This window comes from Vitis vinifera, chromosome 1, assembly GCF_030704535.1.
Source record: "Vitis vinifera cultivar Pinot Noir 40024 chromosome 1, ASM3070453v1".
NCBI lineage: Eukaryota > Viridiplantae > Streptophyta > Magnoliopsida > Vitales > Vitaceae > Vitis > Vitis vinifera.
This window is the reverse complement of record NC_081805.1, coordinates 13,725,368-13,752,150: the sequence shown is the minus strand read 5'-3', so window position 1 is coordinate 13,752,150 and position 26,783 is coordinate 13,725,368. Positions and strand designations below refer to the sequence as shown.

Genomic DNA, 26,783 nt, shown 5'->3' with positions numbered 1-26,783 from the left:
ATAAGGTACTCCTTTCTAAATGGAATTGGCGTTTTGCAAACGAGAGAGAGGCTTTGTGGAATCAAGTGATTAGAGGGAAGTATGGGGAAGATAGAGGGGGTTGGTGCACTCGGGAAGTGAGAGAGGCGCATGGCGTGGGACTTTGGAAAGGAATAAGGATGGACTGGGATTTGGTGGGTGCGCGGACTTCTTTTAGTGTTGGCAATGGAAGGAGGGTGAGGTTTTGGAGGGATAGATGGTGTGGGGATGCCCCTTTGTGTGAGTCGTTTCCTTCCCTCTTTGCCTTATCGATTGAAAAGGAAGCTTGGGTGGCGGATGTGTGGGATCCCTTGGTGCAGGGGGGTAGGGGGGGTTGGAACCCTTGTTTTTCAAGAGCCCTAAACGATTGGGAGGTGGAGGAGGCGGAATTATTTTTGGGGTGTCTTCAAGGGAAGAGAGTCCTTGGAGACGTAGATGATAAGGTTGTCTGGACTGAAACAAAGAGCGGCATTTTCTCGGCCAAGTCTCTATACCTTGCTCTAGAAGCGGACTGCCCTATTTCTTTTCCATCTAGCTGTATTTGGAAGGTGTGGGTACAACCCAAAATCAGCTTTTTTGCGTGGGAGGCCGCATGGGGTAAGGCGCTAACCTTAGATCTTGTTCAAAGAAGAGGATGGTCATTGGCAAATAGATGCTTCATGTGTATTGAAAAGGAGGAGACCATAGATCATCTGCTTCTTCACTGCTCAAAAACAAGGGTCTTATGGGAGTTGCTTTTCTCTTTGTTTGGGGTGTCTTGGGTGTTGCCATGTTCAGTTAGAGAGACTTTGCTTAGTTGGCAGACTTCTTTTGTGAGCAAGAAACATAGGAAAGTGTGGAGAGCGGCTCCCCTGCATATTTTTTGGATGGTTTGGAAGGCGAGAAATCGATTAACTTTCAAGGATGATGAAATATCAATACAGAGATTGAAATATTCCTTTTTATGCTCGCTTTGGTCTAAGGCAAAGCTGTTTATAGTAGAATGCCCTCAAACTTTGGTGAATTTTATAGATTGGTTGGGTTCATTGTAAGGTTTTTGGGCCTTTTGGTTGATGGGTCTCTCCTTTGTCTTTGGCCTCTTTTGGTGGTGGGTGTATAGGTTTGTATACTTTGCATAGGTTGTATACCTTGAGTCGCTCCTTTGGCGTTTCTTTATAAATGAATTGTCTTTACTTATCAAAAAAAAAAAATAGGTAAGGTGCATGCCCATGTGCCTAGCACCTTGCAGAAACCGAAAAACTTGTGTGCAGCAGCCATGTGCCATCATCTGATACATTACATTCATTGAGCACATGGCTAAGGGAGTGCCTCAAGACAGATTTACCTCACCATGGTGCATCCATGTGCATAGCCCCCTTCTATTGGCGGAATCTTCATACATTTATTGTATTTTGCCCTTATAACTGTTGGTATTCTTCCACCAATTTTTGCACATCTTTTATGTTTTTAATCAACTCTTGACATGGTTGTCTCATGATATCTCATAATGCACTTCAATGCAAGCTTCCAACTTAATTCAGGCTGGACCAACCTTGAATCTCAATGTATCAAGGACTCCAAGTGCATTTTCATGGATTTCAAATTGGCTCTAACACAAAAGCTGAACATCCACTAAAGCTTACAATATAGATGTCATGAAGTTGCCAACACAACTAGACATTTTCACTCCATTTAGCTGCCAAGGAGTTGTACGGGAAAAAGTTGTAATCTGACTGCTGCTAATCCAACCCCAGCATCTTAGAAGATCTAATTTCATTTTCCTTTTTCTTGTGTTTTCGTAGCAGCCAAATGAACCATAGCTCTAAGAATTATCAAAACTTTTCTTACAACTGCATCACTTGTTCCAATATGCTATACTGAAGGTTCTCAACTTGATCGCTATTGTATGCATCTGCTCTCACATTTGCTGACTTCATAATTCAAGTCTGCTGCTGTGGTGGCTATTTTTTTTTATTCTTTTTATTTTGTTTTATTTTTTTATTTTTTTATTTAATGGTCTCTTGAACTTGGAGCATAGTTTCGGTATCGAATATTCTGATATAAGGCTGCTGTGGCTCCCTATCTTATTAGTTTCATGATTTATTGCAGATATAGTTTTCGCTGTCATCCGAAGTCAAAGAAGGGAAGAGATCATCTTGTAGCAGTGAATGATATTGTATTCAACCCAATGTATGTGTATTTTTATTAGCAGTTCAATACTGTATATTGGAGAAACGTATGTTAATAATGTTTTTTCTATAGCATCTGTAGTGCTTTTGTCACATGCGATGATGAGGGCTATGTTTGTTCATGGGATGCTCAAAGTAGGAGAAGACTATTTGAGGTATTTGTCTGATCCTAGTAGGACTTTGTACATTCTGATACTTCCAGTGGATAGTGTGTGATGCCTCAATCTATTAAAACATTGTTAATGTAATTGTTTGTATATTTAAATCGCTATGCATAGTAATCTCATGAATGCTACCCTCTAGGAGATACACACCAGAAAATAAGCTTTAAAGATCACTATTATGCATGGTTGAGTAAATTATAGTCAAGGTTGTAGAATTTAATGCAATATATATAGTGCCCTCTCAAGTGCCCTTTTAATTTGCTTATGTGGCAATGCTGTAAAAGATATCAAATCATTATTATGCATAGTTGGGTAAATTATAGTCAAGCTTGTAGAATTTAATGTAATGTATAGTGCCCTCTCAAATGCCCTTTTAATTTGCTTTTGTGGCAATGCTGTAAAAGATATCAAATCTACAAAATGGTTATTTTAATAATTGTTAGGTGGCAAAGGGGTTGGGGTTGGATCAGGATTATAGTGGGGATGGCAGCTTCCAGGTTTGATTCCATGTACTAAAAAGAAGTATTTGTTATGACATATTTGTGAGAAAACCTGATTTCACATGCTAGGCGATTGCATGTAATTGTAAATATTGATAAACCTAGATTATGCTATTTCAGTGGTCAATGTATACCTAGAGGGCACTAGTTTGGTGTTTCCTCTTCCCGTTTAATATTATTCTCTTTATCTATAAAAAAAATAAAAATTTTTTAGGGATTCAAATTAGGATTGAATCAACCCCTGAATATAGGGATTTAATATTCTAGATAGGGTAGAATCTGCTCTTATTTTCTAGTCTAGAATCGTGTACCTATAAACTACTAAATGACCGTATATTGCCTAGGGTTGTAACACTTAGGAAAAAAAAGAAACATTTTGATTTCTTCACATGGTATTAGAGCAGTAGGCTCATTGGGAACCCTTTTTTTCTGGCCTCGTGTCTTGTCTATCAAGCTTCTTTCTCCACCTTCTCTGTCGATCCTAGTGTGCTAGGGTGAACGAAGTGGGCCAAGTGTGCTTAGGTGAACCTAAGTGGGCCAAGGTGAACCTAAGTAGGCCTAAGTGAACCTAGATGAGCCTAAGGTAGTGGGCTTAATGTGGTGCCTAATGAGTCAAGAGGGCCTAAGTGGGCCTAAGATGGTGCCTAATGGGCCAAGTGTACCTAAGTGGGCTTAAGGTGTTTAGGACAGTGCCTAAGTGACCTAAGCATGCCTAAGTGTGCTATCCTAAAAGTGCACCTAAAAGCTATCCTAAAAAGGAAGGAAAAGCCTAAGAGTCACAATGAGGTTAGATAAATCCCTCAACCAAAGTCTCCAAGGTGGCTAAAAGACGGTAAGTAGTATGAGTAGCAATGGGCCACCAAGGAACTACTGTGGAGTACTGGAAGTGAACTTAAAGACATGTGCTGAAGGGACAAAATGGAGGGTCTATAGGTCCACATTTGGTTATTGCACATTCCTTGGAGGGAATCTTGTAACATGGAGAAGTAAGAAACATAATGTAGTTGCTCGATCAAGTGTAGAGGCTGAATTTAGAGCAATGACACCAGGTGTGAGCTTTATGGCTTAAAATAATTCTGGAAGATCCAAAGATTAAGTGGGAAGGACCTATAAGACTTTATTGTGACAACAAATCAATGATCGATATTGCCCATAATCTAGTACAACGTCACCGTACCAAGCACATTGAAGTTGATACACTTTATAAAAGAAAAACTGGATAGTGGATTGATTTGCATTTCTTTTATATCCACTAGAGGACAACTTGCAGATGTGCTAACCAAAGGTTTAAACAGTGTTGTTTTTCAAACTATCATGGACAACATCCACTCACCATCTTGAGGGGGAGTGTGAGACAACCTGATCTCACATAATAGGAGATTGCATGTAATTGTAAATATTGTTAAACCTATGTCAAGCTATTTCAATGGAGAAGTTATCCTAATTTTTAAGGATTCAAATTAAGATAGAATCAATCCCTGAATTATAGGGATTTAATATGCTAGACAAGGGAGAATTTGCTCCTATTTTAGCCTAGAATTGTGCACCTGTGTGTATATGTATATACATACATATGCATATATATCTATATGTACATATGCATATAATTTGCCTTGTTTTGTTAACTTTCTGCTTACTAATATTTCTCTTGTATTACTCGTCTTCTCTTACTTTTCAGTTGTCCAAAAACCCTAATAGTGTGGTGTCCTCATCATATAACCACAGTGGACAATTGTTAGCTGTTGCATCAAGCTGCACATACCAAGAAGGGAATGAAAAGTTAGTAATTGTTTTTTCATCAACTACATTTCTTTTTTGGTCCATTAACTTCATTTCTCCCTATGTGACACTTAGTATTGCAACTTACGCAATATTTTGAATGATTGTCATGAAAATCATGTACTCATAATAATAGAATTTCAAGTTTGTGCTTATTAGTTTGTGATGTCATGACATCATGAATAATCATGTTTTGCAAACACTCTGACTGAAGAAAATATAACCCTACTGAATACTAAGGGTTTCAGTTATAACGAAATAGAAGTGAAGAATACTTTTTTTTTTGGATAAGAAAGTGTACTTGAAGTCAAACAAAGATCACAAATTCATCTTCCACTTTTAACTTTGCCAATTGCTTGTGTTTGGATATTGATGTCTTATGTTTCTGTTATTTGTGGATGTAGTGTCAACATGCATGATCAAAATATCCCCATATAAGTTAGTTTTATTATATCCATTCCGAAACCTTTTCCCAACTATGTAGTGCTCTGCAACATGAATCCTCCACTAGCCCTTGAGGCCTAGCTTAGGTGGCTAGGAGTTGGGTGGGGATCAGGAACTTCCTGGTTCAGTTCCATGTACCAAAAAAGAAAAAAGAATTATAAATCCTGCTTCCCTATTTCATAATTCCTGAACATCATAAGTTCAAGCAGTTTACTAATTCATGGGGCTTCCTTTTGTCCTTAGCATTACTATTATTTCATCAGCGACTTGTTTCCCAAATCTGCTTATTTCTAATCAAGCACACATACATGTGTGAGCGTGTTGCACAGACATACACAGCTTGCACAAAGGCACACAATACACACATGTACCTTTTTTATTCATCCCTCAACTTTCTCATCCTATTATGTAATCCCTTGGTGGTCCACTCTTCTGCTCCATAAAGCTGTGCAAGTTTCTTGGTCAGATGATTCAATTTGGAACTCTATTCAGATACTGTGAGCATAATCCATAATGAATACATAAATTTAATATTTCTAACTCCTCTACCATGTGAATTGAAGCTATTGGGTTAAACTAAAGTCAGCAATTTGTATGTGACAGAGAAGAGTCTCCTCGAATACTCGTACATGTAATGGATGACAACAATGGATTGGTTTCTTCTGGAACTTCCAGGTAAGAAATGACTGCAATGATATGGTTAGCAATGAAGATGATTGCTTAAATCTGTATATGATGTGATATAATTTTTATTCTATCAATTGCTTGGTTTGCAAAATGCAAATACAAGATGGTAGGCTGCTGGATTCCAACTCCCTGATCCTGCAATCTTGATGGTTTGAATCAGCTCGATGCAAGGAATGTAGTGTTTGGTTGTTTCGAGTTGAAAAACCATGAATTACAGGATTTTGTAGCAATGTGCAAAAAGTCTATTGCCTGCTAACTTTCCAAGTTTATCAATTAATTTTGCTTTCCCATTCAAATTTTCAGATAAGACAGAATCAGAAGGCTGGCTGAGATTCTTGTTCAATATCTTAGACCATGAAGTCTGTGTTCAGTCTCCTTTGAGATCAATACATAGCCTCCCCTATTCTTCACCACACTTTTATAACTGTTCCCAAACTAATCCATATCGCCCCAACTCTTCTCTAAGAAAAAGGAGAACTCAGAATGTGAACAATTGACCATATGCTTGTACCCCATGTTACGAACACTTACAAGAAATTAAATACAAAGAATTTGGAGGTGATTCCATTAACTCAGGGTATAACAGTTTATACAAAATATATGTAAAATGTATTCTCAAATTTCATTACTCTCCCCTGTACATAAAGCATGCTCTAAAAGGAAGGGGATCTTAAGATGTCTCTCCTAATTAATCACCTTATTTAGAGAAAGACGTTTTCAACTAATGATGGAAGAGTTTGATGTTTTCCTTTGCAAGTCTTTGACCCCTGACCCTTCATTTTGTAAATAAGAAACTGTAAAGTTTCAAGGCTTCTCTAGTGCCTTCCCATGGTACATCAAATTGTTCAAACCTCTTATTGGATTTAACCTCTGAGAGGTTCCATCTCCAAGCTCCTCTAGTGCCTTCCTATGGTATAACAAATTGTTCAGACCTCTTATTGGATTTAACCTTTGAGAGGTTCCATCTCCATATTCATGGATGATTGACTCTCCATTTTGAAAGAGTCCGGACTGGCAGCACTACTCATATGTCCAGCTGGATTACCTTGGGCTCGAGATTCATAAATATATATATATATATAGTATACCACAAAAGGAAAAATGAGCCATAAATGTAACTATCTCCCAATATTTGCATGAACCCATTAGAATGCTCTTTTTTCTTTTTTTTTTCATAGGTAAATAAGTGTATTAAAAGCGCTTGCAAAAAGCACAAAAAGAGTGGAGTTTACCGATAAGGCTAAAAGGCAAGCAAGAAAAGACCAAAGAACTAAAAACCCACCTTCCCACCAACACTCGACACCTAAGGGGCTGGGAGACCAAAAAAACTCAAAAAGACCCTCAATAGAAAACACCCCCATAGACCTAAAGCAAAAAACCTTTGACCCAAAGCAACAAGAAAAACCCTTAATCGAAAACAACCCAAAGACTTGCAAAACCCCTTCCGTTGAGTCCCCACACCCTTCCCTTTTCCTTTTACTATGGACAGAGCACTATTGTAATTGGCAAAGCACTTGAGCCTTCAGATTTCCTTATCCAACCAAGAAGAGGACAAGGATTTGCTCTTTCCCCCTAACACCTTAACCCCTCGACCTTTCTGTGATTCCAATTTTCTAAGAATAGAGCCAATTTCCTTTTCATAACCCAAAATTGGCATCCTTACATAGTTGGAGAACTTGAGAAAACTCCTCCCCCTCTTCTATGCCACCCAAACCCACATCCCTTGAAGGGTCTGTTGAAAAATTTAAACTATAACCAGGATCTCATGAAAAACATTAAAGCATACAATAAAAATTAGGAATTAAGAAAAGCTGACCCTGATTAATCCCATAGAAAGTCATTTCTGTGTTCTTCTGATGTTTAAGGATGTGTTCAATTCGTGGAGGAGAGAAACCCCGGGTTCAATTGGCTCTTTCCTTTCAACACCCAAAACAATTGTGTGCTCTGAAGAGTTTGTTCGTGTAGTATGTTATCTTCTCAGTCCCAAAGAGAAAAATAGAACAGAATAGGATAACCACCTTGCCTTTTTCCCTTATATATATATATATATATATATATATATATATATATTACATATGACAAAAACACAGTTTGGACCACTTGATTTAATGGGCTAATCAAGTGAATTAGGGTGAGCCCATAGAAATCAAGCAATGATGTGTCCAACCCTCGGTGTTGGTTTGCCTTTGCCAAAAGGGCTTTGTCCGTGATTGCTACCCAAGAATCCTCCAACAGCACTGTAGAGTCAAAGTGAACACCCTCACAACTCCTCTCAATCATTTCTGATGCCACAAGAAAAAGCTCCAAGGCTACGACAGTCCCGCCGTCCCTTCCATCCCTTCTCTCAGTTGCCACAACGTTGCTGCCCCCTTGAGATGACTCTCGATCCTCAATAATAGGGAAAAATCCCCTCGATCCCACCAGAACTGAACAAAGACTTCTCTCCCTTGAATCCACTCCCTTTTGGCAACTTAAGAAGAGTCTTAAAGAGGCCCCTCCTTCGTCGACATACTCCACATGGGCCAGGTCCACAACTTTTGCGACTTGGGCCTCCTCCCCCACCCCTTGGCAACCCAAAGGATGTGGCCTAAAAGCCCAACCAGTTAACAGGAACTACCTTAAGCATAGATCAGCAGAGTCATGCGCCTGTTCTATTGAATTTTGGATGCCAGCTCAGACAACCTCTTAATTCTCAAAGAAACTCTTGCCTCCAAATGTGAAACGAAAATTTCTAGGCAAAAAATAATTACAACATTTACAATCATGTTCTGCTTCCATTGTTTCTGGATTCCAACCCAAGACAATCCTAATTTTTCAAATAGTTGTTTCCTCCTAAGTGTGACATGATGGCAAGTCGTAGGGGAAAAGACAAGGTTCTAAAACATTTTCAATTATTTCTATGAAAAATATCCATGGCTATGCTCTAATCACTACACTACTACAAAAGTAGATAAAAACATTACAACTCGAAGAAGGACAAAGTGAGAACCAGGAATACAAACCTTGAAAGGGAGGTAAGTAGATTTTTGAAGGCCTCCACTTTTGTTGGTATATCTTGATGCATAATTAAGTGGAATTTTCCTTTCTGCTTCCTGGATCCCTTTGTTGATATCATTGTTAACAGTTCCTTGCTTCACCAATCCAAATCCCTTTTAAATATAGTAGTTAATGCTTACCTGAACATACACAATACCAAGGACTAAGAGGAAGAAGGAGATTATGAGGATGATGAGTCCAATGTAGTTACCATCCTAATGCTTGTGCAACTGTCCTACCAAAAGAAGTTGGCAAGTAGGAGATGATGCTTGTGGAGATTAGAAGGGATGTACCATTTCCAAGTTTTAGGTCAGAGATCCTTTCCCCAATGTATGTAGTAAGTACTGATCCAAAAGTCAATAAAGTAACAGAGGATATAACCCACTGTGTACTAAAGTCATTGACATAGGGATGGAGAAAAAGTACTTGCCCAATTGCCTGCATAGAAATTAGAAATGAATGTTTTGTCCTATAGTTTATCTAGCAATGTATCATTAAGAAGTATTATGTCCTAGTATTACAAGATTTATTTTTTGTTTGATAAGCAAAAAATACACTTTTATAAACAAGGGCCAAACGGTGCACCATAACACACAAAAGGTATAAAATGAGTGCCACAAGGCGCAAGCAAAAAGAGAGAACCCAAAAAAATAACTCCCTCTCTTAGCAATAACCAATGTTTTCAGAACCAAACAGGTCATTAAACCGGAAAAGTTACTGGTTCACGGTTCACTAGTCGGACCGGCGGTCGAACCGCTATCGAACCGGTGACGTCATATATATATATATATATTTTATTATTTTATAAATTATAAAAAATTTAAAAAGTAATAAATTCTATGTAAATCTTGACAGCATCTACTTTGTTTGTTGAGTTTTGTCACAAAATTTTTTACCTGTAAAAGTCATCAATTATCATATATGATATCTATAATACAATATAAGATGTTATACATTCATAATGTCAATAAATTCAATATTTATCAAATAATCAAACCATTACTATCCTATAATAACCAAATTATCAAAGAGTTGTTAACTTAACACATTGTCCATAATAGATAATACAAATGTCAACCATAGGTCCACAATACTTAAATAATTACTCAAAATAAAAATATAACATGTCAATGTTTGAATATTCATGAAGATTTTTGCATACTAATAAATATAAAAATCATGTCTTCATTCATTTTGGAAATTGGAATATGGAGATTGAAAATAAGCATCTAGAAAACCAAAGTTCTCCACATCAAGCCCTTCTATAGCCACGTCACCACCATCCTCATTATCTACAAAAATATTGAATATATATCAACAAAAAATCATTTTTGAAGAAAAAAAATATAATTATTGAACTTTTATAAGTTTAAATATTTTACTAACCAACATGAGAACTTGAACCTTCCACTTCATTTATTGGAATTGACCCTTCTTCATATAGAAGAGTTTCCAATTCTTCAACATCTAGCTCTGCTGGCTGATCGTCATCAACTATCCAAAAATTGGTCTCATCAATGCATGCATAGTCAATGGGATCATAAATTCTTTTCTTGTTATAAAATCTAAAAAAGAAAAACATATAATTATTCATAATTGTGAATAAAATAATTTAAATTCAAAACAACTAAGAAAGCATTTATACTGATTTTTTAGCCGAAAATTGTAATGAATGTATACAAGATCATTAAGCCTTTGATGTTTTAATCTATTCCTTCTTTTGGTATGTATACGTTCAAAGACACTCCAATTCCTCTCACATCCAGAAGACGATGCAGTTTGGCTCAATATTTGAATGACTAACTTTTGCAAATGTGGTGCACTGTATCCATGTAGCCTTCACCATTCATCTAGTTACCATTTCACATTAAAAATAAGAAAAAAAATAAAACACATTAGCAAGTTTAAAATATTAAATAGTAAGTAGGTAACTAATAAAAAAGAACAAACATACTAATAAATGAAAATATCTTTTACCAGGTTGAAGTACTTCACGTGAAGAATAAGCATGGTCTCTTCCAAAACTTCCTAATCGATCACGAAACAATTTCATTTCATTCATTGTTTCAAGCTTGCCTTTCAGAACTTTCTGATCAATAACATCCATGACACCTCCAATAACAGTTGGCTTATTACAAAAGTTTTCTTGATCATATTGGAAACATGGATTGAACCAATAAGCTGCTGAATGAATGTTTTTCTACAGTTGTTGACCCCAATGTTGCTTTAAGATCTCTGTATAAGGCTTGTATAGTCTTTTGTTATGGTTAAACAATTTCTTTATGCCCAAACGAACCCTATACATGCCTTCATACACATATCCCATCGAAGGTCTCTCATCACAATCAACAATACGCAATAAGCGCATTAGTGGAGACATAAGATTCACAACAATCAAACAATCATTCCAAAATCTATTATCCAAGATGATGGAAACTGCAACTTTACTTTTATTATCCTTTGAATATTTAGAGTCCACAAAGAACTTACTAGTCACCAAAGCTTGCAAGTCATGTTTATGATCATGAAGACTCTTGAGTGCAATGAATGTAGTAGCAAAGCGAGTTGTACCAGGTCATAGAATCTATGTCCATTATTCTCTTTTTCTTGACCAACTTAACAAAGCAATATGATTATACACAAAAATTGTCACCTTTGATGCACGTCTTACAAGTTCAGCAACATGGTTCATCTTACTAATATCTTTAAAGATCAAATTAAGACAATGAGCTGCACAAGGTGACCAATTGATGTGTTTATGCTTTTGAGAAATCAATCTCCCCGCGGCCACATAATTTGCTGCATTATTAGTCACAATATGAACTACATTGAGTGGACCCACCCATTCAATCACCGCATCAAATAACAGAAACAAATTACTTGCATCCTTGACAATGTCCGAAGCATCAACAAATTTCACAAACGATATTCCTTCAGGACAATACACAAGGAAGTTGATGAGTGTTCTTTGTCTATTATCTGTCCAACCATCACCCATTATAGTACACCCAACTTTTGCCCAAATTGCACGATAAGAGTCCACAAGTAATTGAACTTCCTTCTTGGCATCCTTTAAAAGATTAACTCGTAGCTGATGGTAATTTGGACCCTTATATCCAGGACCAATTGCAGATATAGCATCTAACATTGGCTTAAAGTAGAAGGAATTCATAGCATTAGTAGGAATGCATGCATCATAAAAGAATCTTCCAACCGCCATATTCGCTCTCCAAGTAGCTTCTTTCCCAGCTAATACACTCCTCATGGAAGGTTGAGCTCCTTGAGTATTTCTTGATACAAAATACTTATCCGCTATTGATTTTTTCCTTTTTCCACTACTAGCTGCCATAGGACTTTGCATTTCTTGAACCTCTTCTTCACCTTCTGCCATATCCCCTTCAAATTGTGACACATTAGGACCATAAAAATTTCTTTCTTCATATGCTTCTTGGGTTGCTTTCTTGGAATTCACAAACTCTTGCAAAGAATTTTCCATTCGAAATCTGACATCAGGAGGAACCGATTTATATGGACCAATATCTCCTTTCACTCCAGCAAGATGTTGTTTCATTCTATGAATACCCCTACCTTTTGTAATCTTTTTACAATACAAACAAATAAGAGCTTTCCTTCCATTTGCATATCTTTATTCAGAAACATGCTCCCATGCAGGATCGGTTTTACTTCTAGTTGATTGTGAATTGGTAGTTGACTCTTGACCAGAGGATGGAGTCAAGTTTGATTCCATTTTTTTTTCTCTCTATCAAATTAGAAACAAAAATCGCATATTAATTATTTATAATCAAGTCATCAACAATTTATAACAATCACATATCAATGGGTAAACATATTCTTCAAATAGACCTTCATTTTAGGCTTTGGGCGTTCGTTTGTGTGTACATTGATGTGCCTTTTTGTTAGCGCTTTTTAATTTATTCTCTCATTTACCTATCAAAAAAAATATTTAAGTTGTACTCTAAGCATTAATGTTGTTTGGTGACAACACTTTGAATGTTTTCTAAACCATTAAATTGATATATATATACACGTTGAAGAAAGAAACATGGTTAGCTAAAGTAAAGGATAGTTAGGATTTAGCAAAAGTTAGGGTCTATTTGGAAACTATTTCTTGAAAAGAATTTTGTGTTCTTTAAAACAAAAAAGAGTTTTCTAACTTAAAAGCACTTGACTAGAAACAATTTTTTGAGAATTTTTTTTGAAAACATGTTGTTTTTGGAACAAATTTGAGGTGTTTTTTTAGTGTTTTTTGTAGGATGTTCTAAGAAACAATTGAAAATATAAATAATATTTTGGAAATTTTTGCATTACATATGTGAACAATAACTTCACAGAAAAAAAAAATAGTTGAGAAAAATATTTTTTATATTTGAGTTCTCAAACAGAATGTTGTTTTCAAAAATAATTGAGAAATGTTTTTTTAAAAATTATTCTCAAACATTGATTTTTGAGAACTACTTTCAAAAATGTTACTAAATAGATCCCTTATATATTTTAATTTATTACTTGAAGGCATTATTAATTTTAAGTTGTAACATTATTTTTTTTTTACCAAACATACTTAACATTATTTTAATTTAATCACTTCTTTCATACTGCCCATCAGTTTTTTAACTGAATACAATCAATACATAGAATCAAAGCCCAAGATTATGAAACATAATAAAATATGCAACAAGAAGAGTCCCTCCAACGGAAACAAAAAATATATGGCAACCTTGCAATTCAAGAAACTAGTTAATACTTAATACCTTTTCAAAATGATGAACAACAGCAGGGGACGAGCTTTGTCGGCTTCCAAGTTCCAACACAGCAATTTGCCGGCCTGTAACGGCTGCCAGTGGAAGCCGTTTGGTTGTTGCGGCCGGTCGGATGTCGAGGGCGGGCGGAGAGGCACGACGGCAGCAGCTGCAAGGGGTGGACTGGCACGACGGCAATAGCTTCAGGGGGCGGACTGGCACGACGGCAGCAGCTGTAGAGGGCGGACTGGCACGGCGGCAATAGCTGCAGGGGGCGGACTGAGGTGGGGAGGGAGGGTATCGGGTTTCCAGATTTGAGATTTGCAGCCAACCAGCAGATTGAATATATATACCCTCTAAAATGGCGTTGTTTTGATGCAGCTTAAAAAAAAAATTATTTTAATTGAACCGGCCGGTTCGTCCAGTTCATCGGTTGGACCGCCGGTTCAGGCGATCTAACCCCGGTTCGATTCCATCTTGGTCCAATTAGCCAGACTGGACTTGAAATGCCATCGGTCGGATCGGCCGATCCGGTCCGGTTTTCAAACCATTGGCAATAACCCAACCAATCTACAAAATCATACAAAGACATAGAGCCCACAAAAACAAATTTCTAAGAAAAGAACTTTTCAATGCTTGATCCAATTGCTCCTCATTGTCAATTGATCTTCAATTCCTTTCTTTTCATATAGTCCATAAGATGCATAATGAAACTGCTCTTCAAACCTTCTTGCTTCTTTTACCCATAAAGGATCCATGTCACCCTAAGAGGGTCTCTTTAACCATACCAGCTTACAGCCAACGGATACCAAACAGAGTGAAAAGCAACTACGGGAGGAGCCTTACTTTGGTACAATGAAGAAAAATGTGACCGATGGATTCTTCCTTGACTTTAAAAAAATGTCATGGGTTCTACACCAAAACAGAACATAATTCAACTATTTGGTTCTTTTGATTTTTGATTTTATTTTCTTTGAAAACAAACAAATCAAAAGGTAAATACGAAAAGAATCCCAAAATTTCTTTTTGGTTTTTTTTTTCCCTTCCATTTTCTTTGCCAACCGTTTGACTTACTTGGACTACCTTCTTTGAAATCCTCGCTCAGCTTACTGTGAGTATGATTGGGATGAGTTCAATTCTTGATTCTAAAACTGTTGCTTCATTGTGAAATTTTCTTAATAGTGAAGTGCCAATTGGCCTTTGGAATTCCTCTTCTTCTTCTAGGTGGTTTATGGTGACTACTTATTAAATAGGTACTGTCTATGGGTATGTTTCATTGTGTTGTTTGTGTGCCTACTAGCTATTGTCCTTCACCTCATTTGCTGTCCAAGTAAGTTTCTCCAATCTGTTGCCATGTTTTCTTTTAATGGCTTTTTATGGTAGTTTCAAGATTTCTCCCCACTTAATTAAAGACAATAATCATATCCAAATTACTGCAATAAAATTTAAAAATCTGACTCTATTTGAGGACAAAGCTCCATAAGTATCTCTTAGGCAAAGGGCAAGTTAAAGTTTATGTGTGATAAGATAAAGGACAATGAAAATGGTATAAGGATAATTTAATAATCATGACCTGGTTATGGATGCATGGATCCTTATGTTGCTATCATTGCTATGATTTTTTTGATAAGTGTTATCATTGCTATGTTTTTTTAGACTGCTAAGATAAAAATATGTCAAGGACTTATGACCTACAAGCAGTTCTTTTCCCTTGCACAAGTATTGGTGTTTCTTTCTACAAGTGCTATGAAGAACTGCAAGATATGCAAGAGAAACTCAATGTGTACCATCCTCTCACTAATAATATTAATATGTTATACAAGCATTATGAGGAATTCAAAGTAGCTAAATTTCTAGGTCTTGGTTTAGGTCTAAAGAATGTTGAACAATATCATTTCTAGTGAATAGTTATCTATCTAGAGTAACCATGTTAATTTGGGTTCTTTTCCGGAGCCTAAGTTGTTCTTGTTACTTCAAATGGTTGTGAGATAATGAGGTTTACTGATCGAGGCATAGGCTTACAGTTGAAGGGAGGATGTTATAGAGAATGAAGAGATAGATATTGTCTACATTGTGGCAAGACCAATCATATGATAGAGAAATGTTTGTTTAAGTTTGATAAATTTGCTTACGAAAATCAGGTGATAACTGACAAAATTATAATACTCTTGAGTCTATTATTTTCTTCTATAGTAGTGCTAGAGCCCCTATCATGCTTAGACAAGAAGAGTATAATCGACCACTATTCTCCATTGCCTTATTTTCTTTTGCCTCTTATTCTCCTTTGTGGATTATAGATTCTTACTTTATCTTTCTGCAAACAATCAATAGACGAGGAAATGGCAACTCTCCAGAAAAATCATACTTGGGGGTTATAACATAGTTACCTATTGGAAAACACCCAATTGGTTGCAAGTGGGTATTTATTTTAAAATATGATCCCGATAACAACATTGCAGAATATAATGCAATATTAGTTGTAAAAGGCTTTTCACATACCTATGGGGAAGACTATTTTAATACATTTGTCCCAACATCTAAAATGGAGTCTACTGGAGTCATTTTATCTTTGGATGCTCGTTATGGATGGAATTTATGTTTGATGTTAAAAATGTCTTCCTGCATGGTGATCTACACAAAGAAATTTACATGCTTCATTCTCTTAGATATTCATTTGAACTAGCTAGCTATGTATGCCATGTCAAATTTTTTTAAAATAATCTCTTTATGTCTAGTTTGAGAAACTTAGTCTACTCTTTTGCTATTTGGTTTCAAGATATCAAGAGCAAACTATTCTTTATTTTACAAAAAGTATGACGCAAACTTGACTTTTTTTTTCAGGGTACATTGATGATATAGTTATCACAGGAGATGTTTTTCATTGGATTCTTGCTCTTAAAAATTCCTTGTAAAGAAAATTTTTTAAGGTAAAAGATCTTGATCACCTTAAATACTCCATTGGGATAGAAGTCTCTTACTTGAAGAAAACATTTTCCTTTGTCAACAGAAGTATGCAATGCATTGTTAAAACATATAGGTTTTCTTAAATGTCAAGCCAGTGATAATCCTATTGATACGAACAAAAAGACAAAATTACCTATACACAATGGCACTCTTTTGCCTAATCCTCAACTCTATCAAAGTCTGGTTGATTAACTTATTTGTCTCACTATTACTTGACCTAATCTAGTATATTCAGTTAGTCTTATTAGGCAATTTATGCATGTGCCATGTACTAAACATTTGCAAGCAATTAAATGAATTCTTCATTATATCAAGAATCTCTAGGGAAAGGAATTTTGCCCTAAAACAAAGGCCATCTAAATATTGTTGACTACTCAAATGCAGATTGGGCTAGTTCACTAGGTGATAGAAGATCTACTACAAGATTTTGTGTATTTTTGGGAGGTGTGGACCCGCATTTTTCACGTGTATCCCCACTCGATTGGCGAGACTCGCTTTTTATTTGTGAAAAATTAATTTTTGGAAAAAAGTTGGAGTCGCCACTTATTTTATTTTTTTTGAAAGGGAAAATAAAACAAGAAAGAAAAACCCTAAAATGTGACTCCATAATTTTTGGAAAAAGCATGTCTTTGAAAAACCCGAGTCTAAGTCCGGGGATCAGGTCACCTATTGGGAAGGTACCTTTAAAAGGTAGCACCCCTCTAAGCCCTATAGAGGTCTCTACTAACTAAGTTGAGGGAAATGTGACAATTAATCGATTAATTATAGATACCTAAGTAAGCTTGGTGATTTTAAAAAAAAAAACATGTTAACAAGAAAATCAATCACAATCATATTGAAGATTTAGGGTGCGTACCTGAACGACTTCTCAAGCGCTATCATAGGAGATTAGTTTGGAAATATGACACATTACATGTATTTTATCAAAGATGATCAAACAAGCATCAACACAATCAAATGTGGCATCAAACATGGTCATGGCTCATGATAACGTACACATTCATAGAATTTCAGAGTTGTAGGGTGGGAAGAGTGTACCTGATTAGCGAGCATCCACACATCTATGGGAAGCAAGGATATCTCAACAATAAATATAAAGTGAATTCAAGTGTTTCATCAAGAAGAATAAAAAATCAACGTATCAAGCAAACAGTATTGAAGTGAGTGTTATGAATGTCGGGCCCCCACCAAAGCCCTAGTTGATTTTGCATGAATTGATTATATGAATTCCATTGTTTGGAATCATGAAGTTTGTTCACACTTGTTGAAAATCGAGAAAATAAAAAAAATCAGTTGAAAATCAAATAAAACAATAGAAATGCGTGTTGGAAGGAAAATGGCAAGAAAAGATTTGTTAAAATCTGGATTTTAAGCCTAGAGACTCCTAAAGAAGTTTAAAGAAAACTGGAGTTATTTTGACGTAAAATGGTTTTGAAATCTAGATTTAAAATGTATAAGATCACAAAAAGAAGAAAAAAAAACAATAGGAGGAGTATGATGTGTGGCGAGGTGGCCAAGCCGGTTTAGTGTCTAGGCTACTTTTGAGATAGAATTACTTGGGTTGCCTGAGGATGTTTCTGCAAATTGCTGAAATGGAATTCTGCGTTCTGACATTAGTGGTCACTGTCTGCAAACTCAATTCACTCAAAGCAACTATGGAGAAAGAAATTTCACTACCATCTCTTCCTAAAGTTTATGTTTTCATGCTACTGGCATCACAACCCAAACCAGATTGGTGTACTCCAACTGATGTCTTCCAATATTTCTTCGGGTTTAGAGAATGACGAGGAGTCATTTGGATTCACGACATTGGAGGGAATAGAACCATTGTCATTATTCTAAAGGTGCTTCACCATGGCGGGAAAGAGGTAACGCTGGCGGAAAAGCAATTACAGCTTATCATCTGATCTGGAAACATGTATGAGTAGTTTCTCTTATATAAACATCTGAGTTCCATTTCTGTTGTCAACTTGCTCACAGATAGTTTTCTTCAATTGAGTGCTCGTGTTTTAATTGATTTTCAGATATTCAATTTCCTGAATAACTTCCCATTCTTTAAGCGCATTGAATTGCTCAGAATCCGAAGTTTACCCTCAATCAATAAGATTCAGCTACTTTTTCGCGTGTGTGAGGGTAAATGGATAGTAAGCTAGGGACTTTCTGATAGATTCTGCATTTTTGGACTTTCGAGAGTGGTTGCCAAGAAGACACCAAGCTCCACCATCCTCTTATTCCCCCTCCTGAAGGCTTCTTCTCGAAAGTCTTCTCTGCTCTTCTCTGCGCTTTTCTTCCAGATCTCTCCCCAGAAAAAAAAACCCCCAAAGACAATCTCCCTAAAAAAGGCGAAATCTCCTATCTTCCCAATTTCAAACTCCTCTCCAAAACCTTCCAAGGAGAGTCCCACCTTCCTTAAACTCCAATAGTAAGTTTTCTTGCAAAAACATGAAAATTTTGAAGTTAAATAATTGAATGAATAGATAAGCAAGTAAATAAACTAGGAAACGGTAAAAATAAATAAACAAAAATAAATAATAAATAAATAAATAAGTTAAGGAAAATAATATAAAGAGGAAGATAACCAATAAAAAGTGAATGATAATCATAAAACTAAAACTAAAAAATAAAATAAAATAAAATAAAAATAAACCAACAAACAAAAGCCGAGCCCAAAATCCATGTAGCCATGCAAGTCATACAAGTCACACTAAAAATGTCCAAATGGGCCAAGTGTATCTAAAAGTTATCCTAAAAAAAAACAAGAAAAGCCTAAGTCTAAGTTAGGGCTGCCAAGGGTCACAATAAGGGATCAAATAATCCCTCAACCAAAATCTCCGAGATGATTCAGAAAAAGGTAAATGGTATGAGTAGCCATGGGCTACCAAGGAACTATTGTGGAGCATTGAAAACGAATTTTAAAGACGTGCTAAAGGGACAAAATTGAGGGTCTACAGGAGGTTACTTGGTAATATGATGTACCAAAAACAAAACATTTCATGGTTGCTCATAGTACTATTGAAGCTCAATATAGAGTCATATTTCAGACATGATGTGAATTAATTTGGCTTCAAAAATTGGTAGCTAAGTTACGAGCCTGTTTGGGAACTATTTATGAGAATAGTTTTCTGTTCTCCAGAAAAAAAACACAAAAAATTAAAAATAAAACACTACATATAAAAATTATTTTTAAAACAAATTTAAAATATTAAAAATAAGTTAAAAACATTTTAGATTTCTAAACAAACTTTTGTTCTATAAAAATCAGAAAACGATATTCGAAAACTGTTCTTAAAAACTATTTTTCGGAACTATTTTCAAAAATAGTTACCAAACACACCTTAGGTTTTCTAATTTCATCTACTTTCCCTATGCATTGTGACAATCAAGGGGTCATTCACAATACATCTAATTCTATTTTTCATTAACATACAAAACATATAGATATTGATTATCACTTTGATCATGAAAAGGTACTAGATCAAGAAATCTCTATTCCTTATGTTTATTTTGTAGAATAGTTTACTGTTTACAAAAACCCTTTCTAAAACTTCATTGCAGAATGATTTATTCAAGCTAAGCTTGATTAATATCTACACATCGGTTTAAGGGGGAGTGTTGAAGATATTAGGTGCTACTATCATATGGTTATCTTGTTATATATTTATCCTTTTTTATTTTATGTGGATAAAGCTATCTTGTTGATAAAGCTATAGATGGTTAGGAAGCTTGATATAATCTTGAACTTTTTAAGTTATTATATAGATAGGAAGGTGTTTTTATGTGATATAGAACTCTATAATTCTCTTATAAATATAAGGAGTTTCCCTAACTAAAAAGTGGTCGATTGGATTTTTTTTTTTTCACAACCATGATTAACAACATTAACAAACGATAATAAAATTCTAATGCAATCCTTAGTATTTGGCAAACCAATTTGCAAGAACAAAAAGTTAAATCCACAAGGTTTCATTGTAGTAGCAACGGTTTGATTTTCAAATCAACATAAAAAAAAAATTGTATATTCATTTGAAACTTAATTTATTGCCATAATTTTATTTCATATACTCAACCGAAGACACATGAAATATTTATAAAGATAGATCACAGATGCTATATTTGATTAATAATTGTAATATTTGGACTGGAAAGCCAGTGACACCAACAATATCACCCTGCTTCACACCAAAATGAAACCTAGAAAATGCAGCCTCATCCATATCCGAGCTCCTACATCAATGAAATGCATAGTTTGTTAGTGCTTTTCATGAAGGCAAAAGCCACAAGAAAACACATAATTGAATCTACTTAGAAAACTCATAGATACTGTTATTTTAACACCTTCACATATTTAAACAAAGGCTATCCACATATTGAAGCTTGAGTTACACAACTAAAAAAATATCCTAAAGTGACAAGAACTTTTATTGTATCTGAAGCTCTTGCACATGGAGCATGCACATGTACTATTAAACATGGATGATAACTCTTAACAAGCATAAACCAAACTGACACAGGTCGTCTTAAACTCCTAAACACTTAAGGGGTTAGTTAGTAGTGGAAAGAAAGGGGAGAGGGGGGTGAATTGGGATGTTGTGCAAGGCCGATTGTGTTTGTGTGTATAGGAAACAAGTTCATGTCTCTAAGTCACCTTTAATTTAATTTAATTTTATTTTTTGATAGGTAAATGCATGGGAAATTTTATAAATAAAAAGAGAAAAAGGTGTCTAAAGGCCAACCCAAAGGATACAAAGAATGTACAAGAGGCGCCTAAAGACAAGAATAAAAAAGAAGAGGGGATACAAAAAAACTCACCAGCCCTCATCTAGAATCCAACCAATAAAAAAAGTTGATTCAAGATAAAGGTTCTTCATCTATACACGACTTAGACCAAGACCAAAGATTACATACAAAAGAATTTTCACCATTTGAATCGAAAGATCCTCATTTCAAAAGCAATCTTGTTTATTTCCTTCCAAACCAACCAAAATATACATAATGGAGCTACCATCCAAGCCTTTCTACGCTTCTTGCCCACAAAGGAACCATGCCATCCTAGGAGGGTATCTCTAGCCGAAAATGGAAGAACGCACATCATGCCAAACAACGCAAATAACAACTCCCCCAAAACCCTTATCTTGGTACAATGGATTAGAATATGATTAATAGACTCTTCTTCAACACAACAAAGGAAACATCTATTAGCTATGGGCCACCCCCTCCTTTTGAGTCACCTTTAATAGTGAAATTTAGAATGCCAATTTGAAGAACATATAATTGAATACCAACTTAGCATAAAGTATGGAACAGTGGTTGAGCTTACTACATATAGATAACAGACCAATAATAGAATAGATATAGACCCTTCTAAACTCTATAGAACCCATTAGGAAATTTAAGAAGATGTTTAAGAAGTATAACAAAGAGAAAAAAACAAAAAAAAGTTCATATTAAATAAGTCACTAGACATATCGTAATGGAAGCTAGCTTTTGATTTGAATATCATTTTTTTTTTTGATAAGAGCTTTTGATCTGAATATCAAGGGTTTAGACAGGTAAATACTAACAAAAACCCCTATTGAAAATTATTTGCCCCAACCTTACATAAATACAAGAAAGAACATGGCTATGTAAATAAGAAGAAATGATAATCATTAGATATCTTGCATCATCCATAACTTGAACTTTAGCACCATCACCATGCAAATCATAAAAAAAAATAGCTTTGAAGAGGACAACCGTTTGCTCATTATTCACCCTTGTATAAGAGGAATATTATAGATATTACCATAAAGAAATGAAAAATTACAACAGGTACAACACTAAATGTGTAGAACCCCCAAATTTCCAATACCAGTTAGTGATATTGTGACATTCTCAAGGTGATCCCCATTGTTTAAGGCTACATATTTCTTTATGTATTCAAGGATAGATAGTGTAACAAAGAATTTGTGAGGATATAGATTTTTTCTAGCAACCTTTTGAGCTGCAAGATATTTCACCCTATTTTCAAAGTATTGTTGCACAAGAAATCAAGCAAAAAGAGCAACAATTGAAGGTTAATACCATATAGAAAAATATTAATAGAAAGGTCCACTTGGAAACCATTAATAGAAAGACATTATTTAATACAGTTGGGTCCATATCTTCATCATCGCTAGCCATGGGTTTTTGAACCTTTGAGCTTGAGACTACAGCAGCCTAGAAAAAGAAAGGGGCTTATATCGAATGAAAAATAAACAACAATTAAATACTAAAATCTTCTCAGGAAATAGAAAATTTTAGAAGTAGAAATATCTTTATTTTCAGAAAAAAATAGAAAAATCAATGTTAACCCTCACTTGTGATTCAAATATTAAGAAGGCTGGTGAATTTGACCATTAGAATCAAACTAAGACTTCTAACTCTCAGTTTAATTGTTATGGAGAAAAAAAATGATTACATCATCCCTTGTCGTGGAAAACCAACACAAAAAGAAAAAAAAATGCATTCATGATTGACTTTACAACTTCAAAATTCTTTCATTTTCTTCCCTTTAATTCTCTCCAAAACCAAACAGAACCTAGATTCCTCAAAGCGATAATAATATATAATAATAATACTAAATGGTGTTTTAAAAGGCTATTGAGGCTTATGGCTTGAGGCTTGCCTCAAGATGAGGCTATGCAAATTAGCCTTGAGGTTATAGCTTCAATAGAGGATAATTGAGGCTTAAGCCTCACTTGATCGAGGCTTATAGCCTTGAGGCTAAAGCCTCGAGGCTATTGAGGCTTAAGTCTCAAATATTCAAAGGGTTTTAATGGGTTTAGGGCCTTTATCGACTTTTTGTATACATTTGTTAAGAGGTTTAAGCCTCAACATTTATTGGTTGTAGTGACTTATGCTTTTATGGGGTTTTCATATAGATTTATAAGTTTTGTCTTGCATCCAATATTAGGGTTAAAACTTTTAAAAAACAAGGGCTTAGTTGACTACCAATTAACCCTTTAAATTGAAATGAAAGGAAGAGATTGAGAAGAAGAAATAAAAGAATTGTTGGTCACTATAGTGATCAAACTTACATAGAATCATTATCTTATTAGTGATGGATAAAAGAAAAAAGATCACTATAATCAATGGATAAAGAAGAAAAATGGATTGACATTAACATTGATGGAGAGGATAATAGAACAATTAGATATAATTATGATTCATTGGAGGATCCTACAAGTGATAGTGATGGTAGTTTTGAAGATTATTTGATAAATGCATGAGAATTGGATTTTAGAAAAGGAAACTAAATTAGAAGTTACTGAAATACAATTAATTTGATTATTATACATTGTATGGTTTTGTTATCATTTAATTTTCATGTGATTTTATTAGTATTTTTCTGATTTTTAAGATTTTTAAGTTTTTTTTTCTTTGTCAAGGCTTACGCCTTGTTCTGCTTTGAGGATTATGCTTTGCCTTAATTAGTCAAAACACCTCAAGACTGCCTTTAGCCTTTTAAAACATTGATAATAAATAAAAGCTTCTCTCAACTGAACCAATGTCAACCGCATGTCTTAAACAAGTTGAATTTCCCTATTTTAGAAAGCTGAAAAACTAAAACAAAAAGAAAATCAAATTTTCTCTTCAACCAACAAACAGTTAGGATCTAAGAAACTAATCACCTGCTTTGCTTTTTCCTCCTCTTTGCGCTTCTTTTCCTCCTCCCTCTGCTTCATCCTCAACTCCTTCTTTTGAGCACTACCAAAAGCAATCAACAACACAATTTCAGTCAAAACACTACCAAACCTTAGTTCCACATTGCCACTATTTGCAGCCAAAGAAAGAAATGCAAAGCCTCCATTTTGACTGGTTTTCTTGTATTATCTCAGGAAATAAACAGAGAATTATAGTATGAAAAACTCACTTTTTACTTGTGGTTTCAGATGAAGAACCATCCATGGATAAATCCAAGATTGCTTTGGTAGCTTCTTCACCAGCACCCTCCATTGGAAATATAGCTTTAGGTTTTTTCACGCTGTAAAAATAAATATTTTTATTTTTATTATGAAGTAAATATCACCTAAACCTTGTTTCCTATCAATTATTTACTTCACCTATTCACCATGATTGGATTAGAATAGATCCAATCCACCATCAAATGGATATGCTTATACTAGCTTTAGTCTTAGGGAATTATAACCATTAGATCTAAACACTCTTTTTTTAAAAAAAATATTTGCAAAACTCACACCTATAATTTAGATTTGATTAAAAATGAAACAATCATAAGGTACTCACCATTTGCTTATTGGGACCCAAATCATTTTCTTGATTTGAAAGAATCTTGCTACCAAATGCAACACATGGTTTTTCTCTTGGGGCTTAAAAATGAAAACAGTGAATAGATTAAATTTTGTCAGCCTCAAATTATTTTCAATGGTTAAAAGTCCTTCGAAACTAACCCACTTTCAGACAATGTTTTTGAAAAAAATGCTACTAAACATGTTTTCCATGTCATGTTCATTTTTCTTTTTTTGATTATAGGAAAACAGTTTTCATTGTCACTACCAAACATTTTTTTCTTGCAACAAAATAAATGAAATGCATGTATCATCTTAGGCACCCGGTTTCTCCAGTTGATCAAAGACAAATGCATGCACCATACACATTAGTTTCTCCACTTTAAGACACTACTCAAAGCAGCACCTATCCAAAACAGGCAATCAAAACAAAATTTTCTGAAAAACCACAAGATACATTCCAACAACTCAACATTATTTCCTCCAAGCAAGTGGATCACAACAGAAAGGACTCCAAGGACAACAAAAAACAGCCTTGTTGCAGAAAATTTAATCTATATATATATATATATATTAAACCACTGACTGCGCCAATTTCATATCATCAACGCAACAATTGAAATTATAGTAAAACAAAAGAAAATAAATAAATAAATAGATAAAGGGACAAAGACCGATAATCCAACAAAAATTTCATGAGTTGTAATCCAAACTGCCAATAGCTCCGATATTCAAAGAGAAACCCTAGAATTAAAAACTTACAGCTGTAGCATTCCCAATTTACAAAACACTTGAGTGTGAAATTCGACCCTTTGTTTTGATTACTAGGAAAAATGAAGAAAACTAGAAGAAAACCACACTTTGATTACTATCTTGAGCTCTAGATGGCGCAAAATTTAAGATTGAAAATTTTCTTTCATTTTCTCATTATTTTCTCAGCACCAAAACGATTGTATATAAATTGGGTATAGAGATTGGAAGTGTACTTAGTACCCTTAAACTCAAGAATTGACCAGCCCAATTGCAGAAGAGCTCTTGGTACTAAACCCAAAAGTGACCACACAACTTCAGGATTCTCATGCAGTACCAACCTAAACAATGTAATTGTGATATGACTTCTTAGTGTTTGGCATAGATTCGAGGACTGTCTAAAGAAATTTCACTCAACCAACCCTCCTAGGCACAATTAAGTTCAACTTCCATTTTTAGAAGCCAACAAATATCAAGCAACATTCATAATGACATTTTGCTTCATCTACTTTTTCTTCATTTTCACATCAACCAAACAAGAAGCTTAACCAATTCCATACCCTCATGATTGCAATTCCAACTATCAAAATAGTTTTAACACATCAACAAAACAAGAATGAAAACAATGAAACCAATACAAAATTGAGACACCAATAACCAAAAAAAGAAAAAAAGAAAGAAAATATGAGAGAAAAGAGATATAGCACAGAAAAAGAGAAATTGGAAACCCTAACCTTTTCATTCTTGAAACGCGTACGGATGCTCCCAAGTTCCTTATCAACCCCGAGGCCTCTCCTGCTCTTTGTTCCTACAATTCTGAATGTTGCTGATGAAGACGTAGAGGCCTCTCATGTCGGATAATGCCATGGTAGCTTAGATCTAGAGCTATGAGGCTTCTTTGACTAGCAATCCGTGATCTTCTCCCCACATCCTATCAACTTGAGAGAAAGGAGAAATTGTGAGAAGATTTCATGCGATATAATCAATACAAGCATACGAAACTTCTGCCATTAAAAATCATTTCTGAAAAAATGAAAATGAATTTAGGATGATACTTACCTCCAACCATTGTTTAGCTTTCTGTAATTGGTGAAGTGTTGATTTCCAAACTCTAATATCTTCTTTGTTTTGATGGTGTATATTATGAAGAAACAGCAAAGCGAGTTCGGGATCATTTTCTAAAAACTTTATAACAGTGACTTCCATCAAACCACATTGCTCTTGCCACCATGTTGAGCAGTTGGTGGAA

General features: G+C 35.0%; 1 protein-coding gene across 5 annotated transcripts in view; it reads left to right on the top strand.

Moving 5' to 3' along the window:
• The window catches only part of LOC100254024 (mitotic checkpoint protein BUB3.3), a 35,432-nt gene extending 18,928 nt beyond the window's left edge, over nucleotides 1-16,504 (top strand). For 2 of the 5 annotated variants that reach the window (XM_002267411.5, XM_059740846.1), the window contains 5 exons: nucleotides 2,107-2,187; nucleotides 2,260-2,341; nucleotides 4,529-4,629; nucleotides 5,677-5,748; nucleotides 6,064-6,331. In XM_002267411.5, the coding sequence (XP_002267447.1) occupies nucleotides 2,107-2,187; nucleotides 2,260-2,341; nucleotides 4,529-4,629; nucleotides 5,677-5,748; nucleotides 6,064-6,067 (340 nt within the window). In that variant the 3' untranslated portion in view covers nucleotides 6,068-6,331. Of the gene's footprint in view, nucleotides 1-2,106; nucleotides 2,188-2,259; nucleotides 2,342-4,528; nucleotides 4,915-5,676; nucleotides 5,749-6,063; nucleotides 6,332-16,394 lie in introns of those variants that run through there. The other 3 variants (XM_059740844.1, XM_019221066.2, XM_059740842.1) reach the window with 3 other exon arrangements.
• The last annotated feature ends 10,279 nt before the right edge of the window (nucleotides 16,505-26,783 follow it).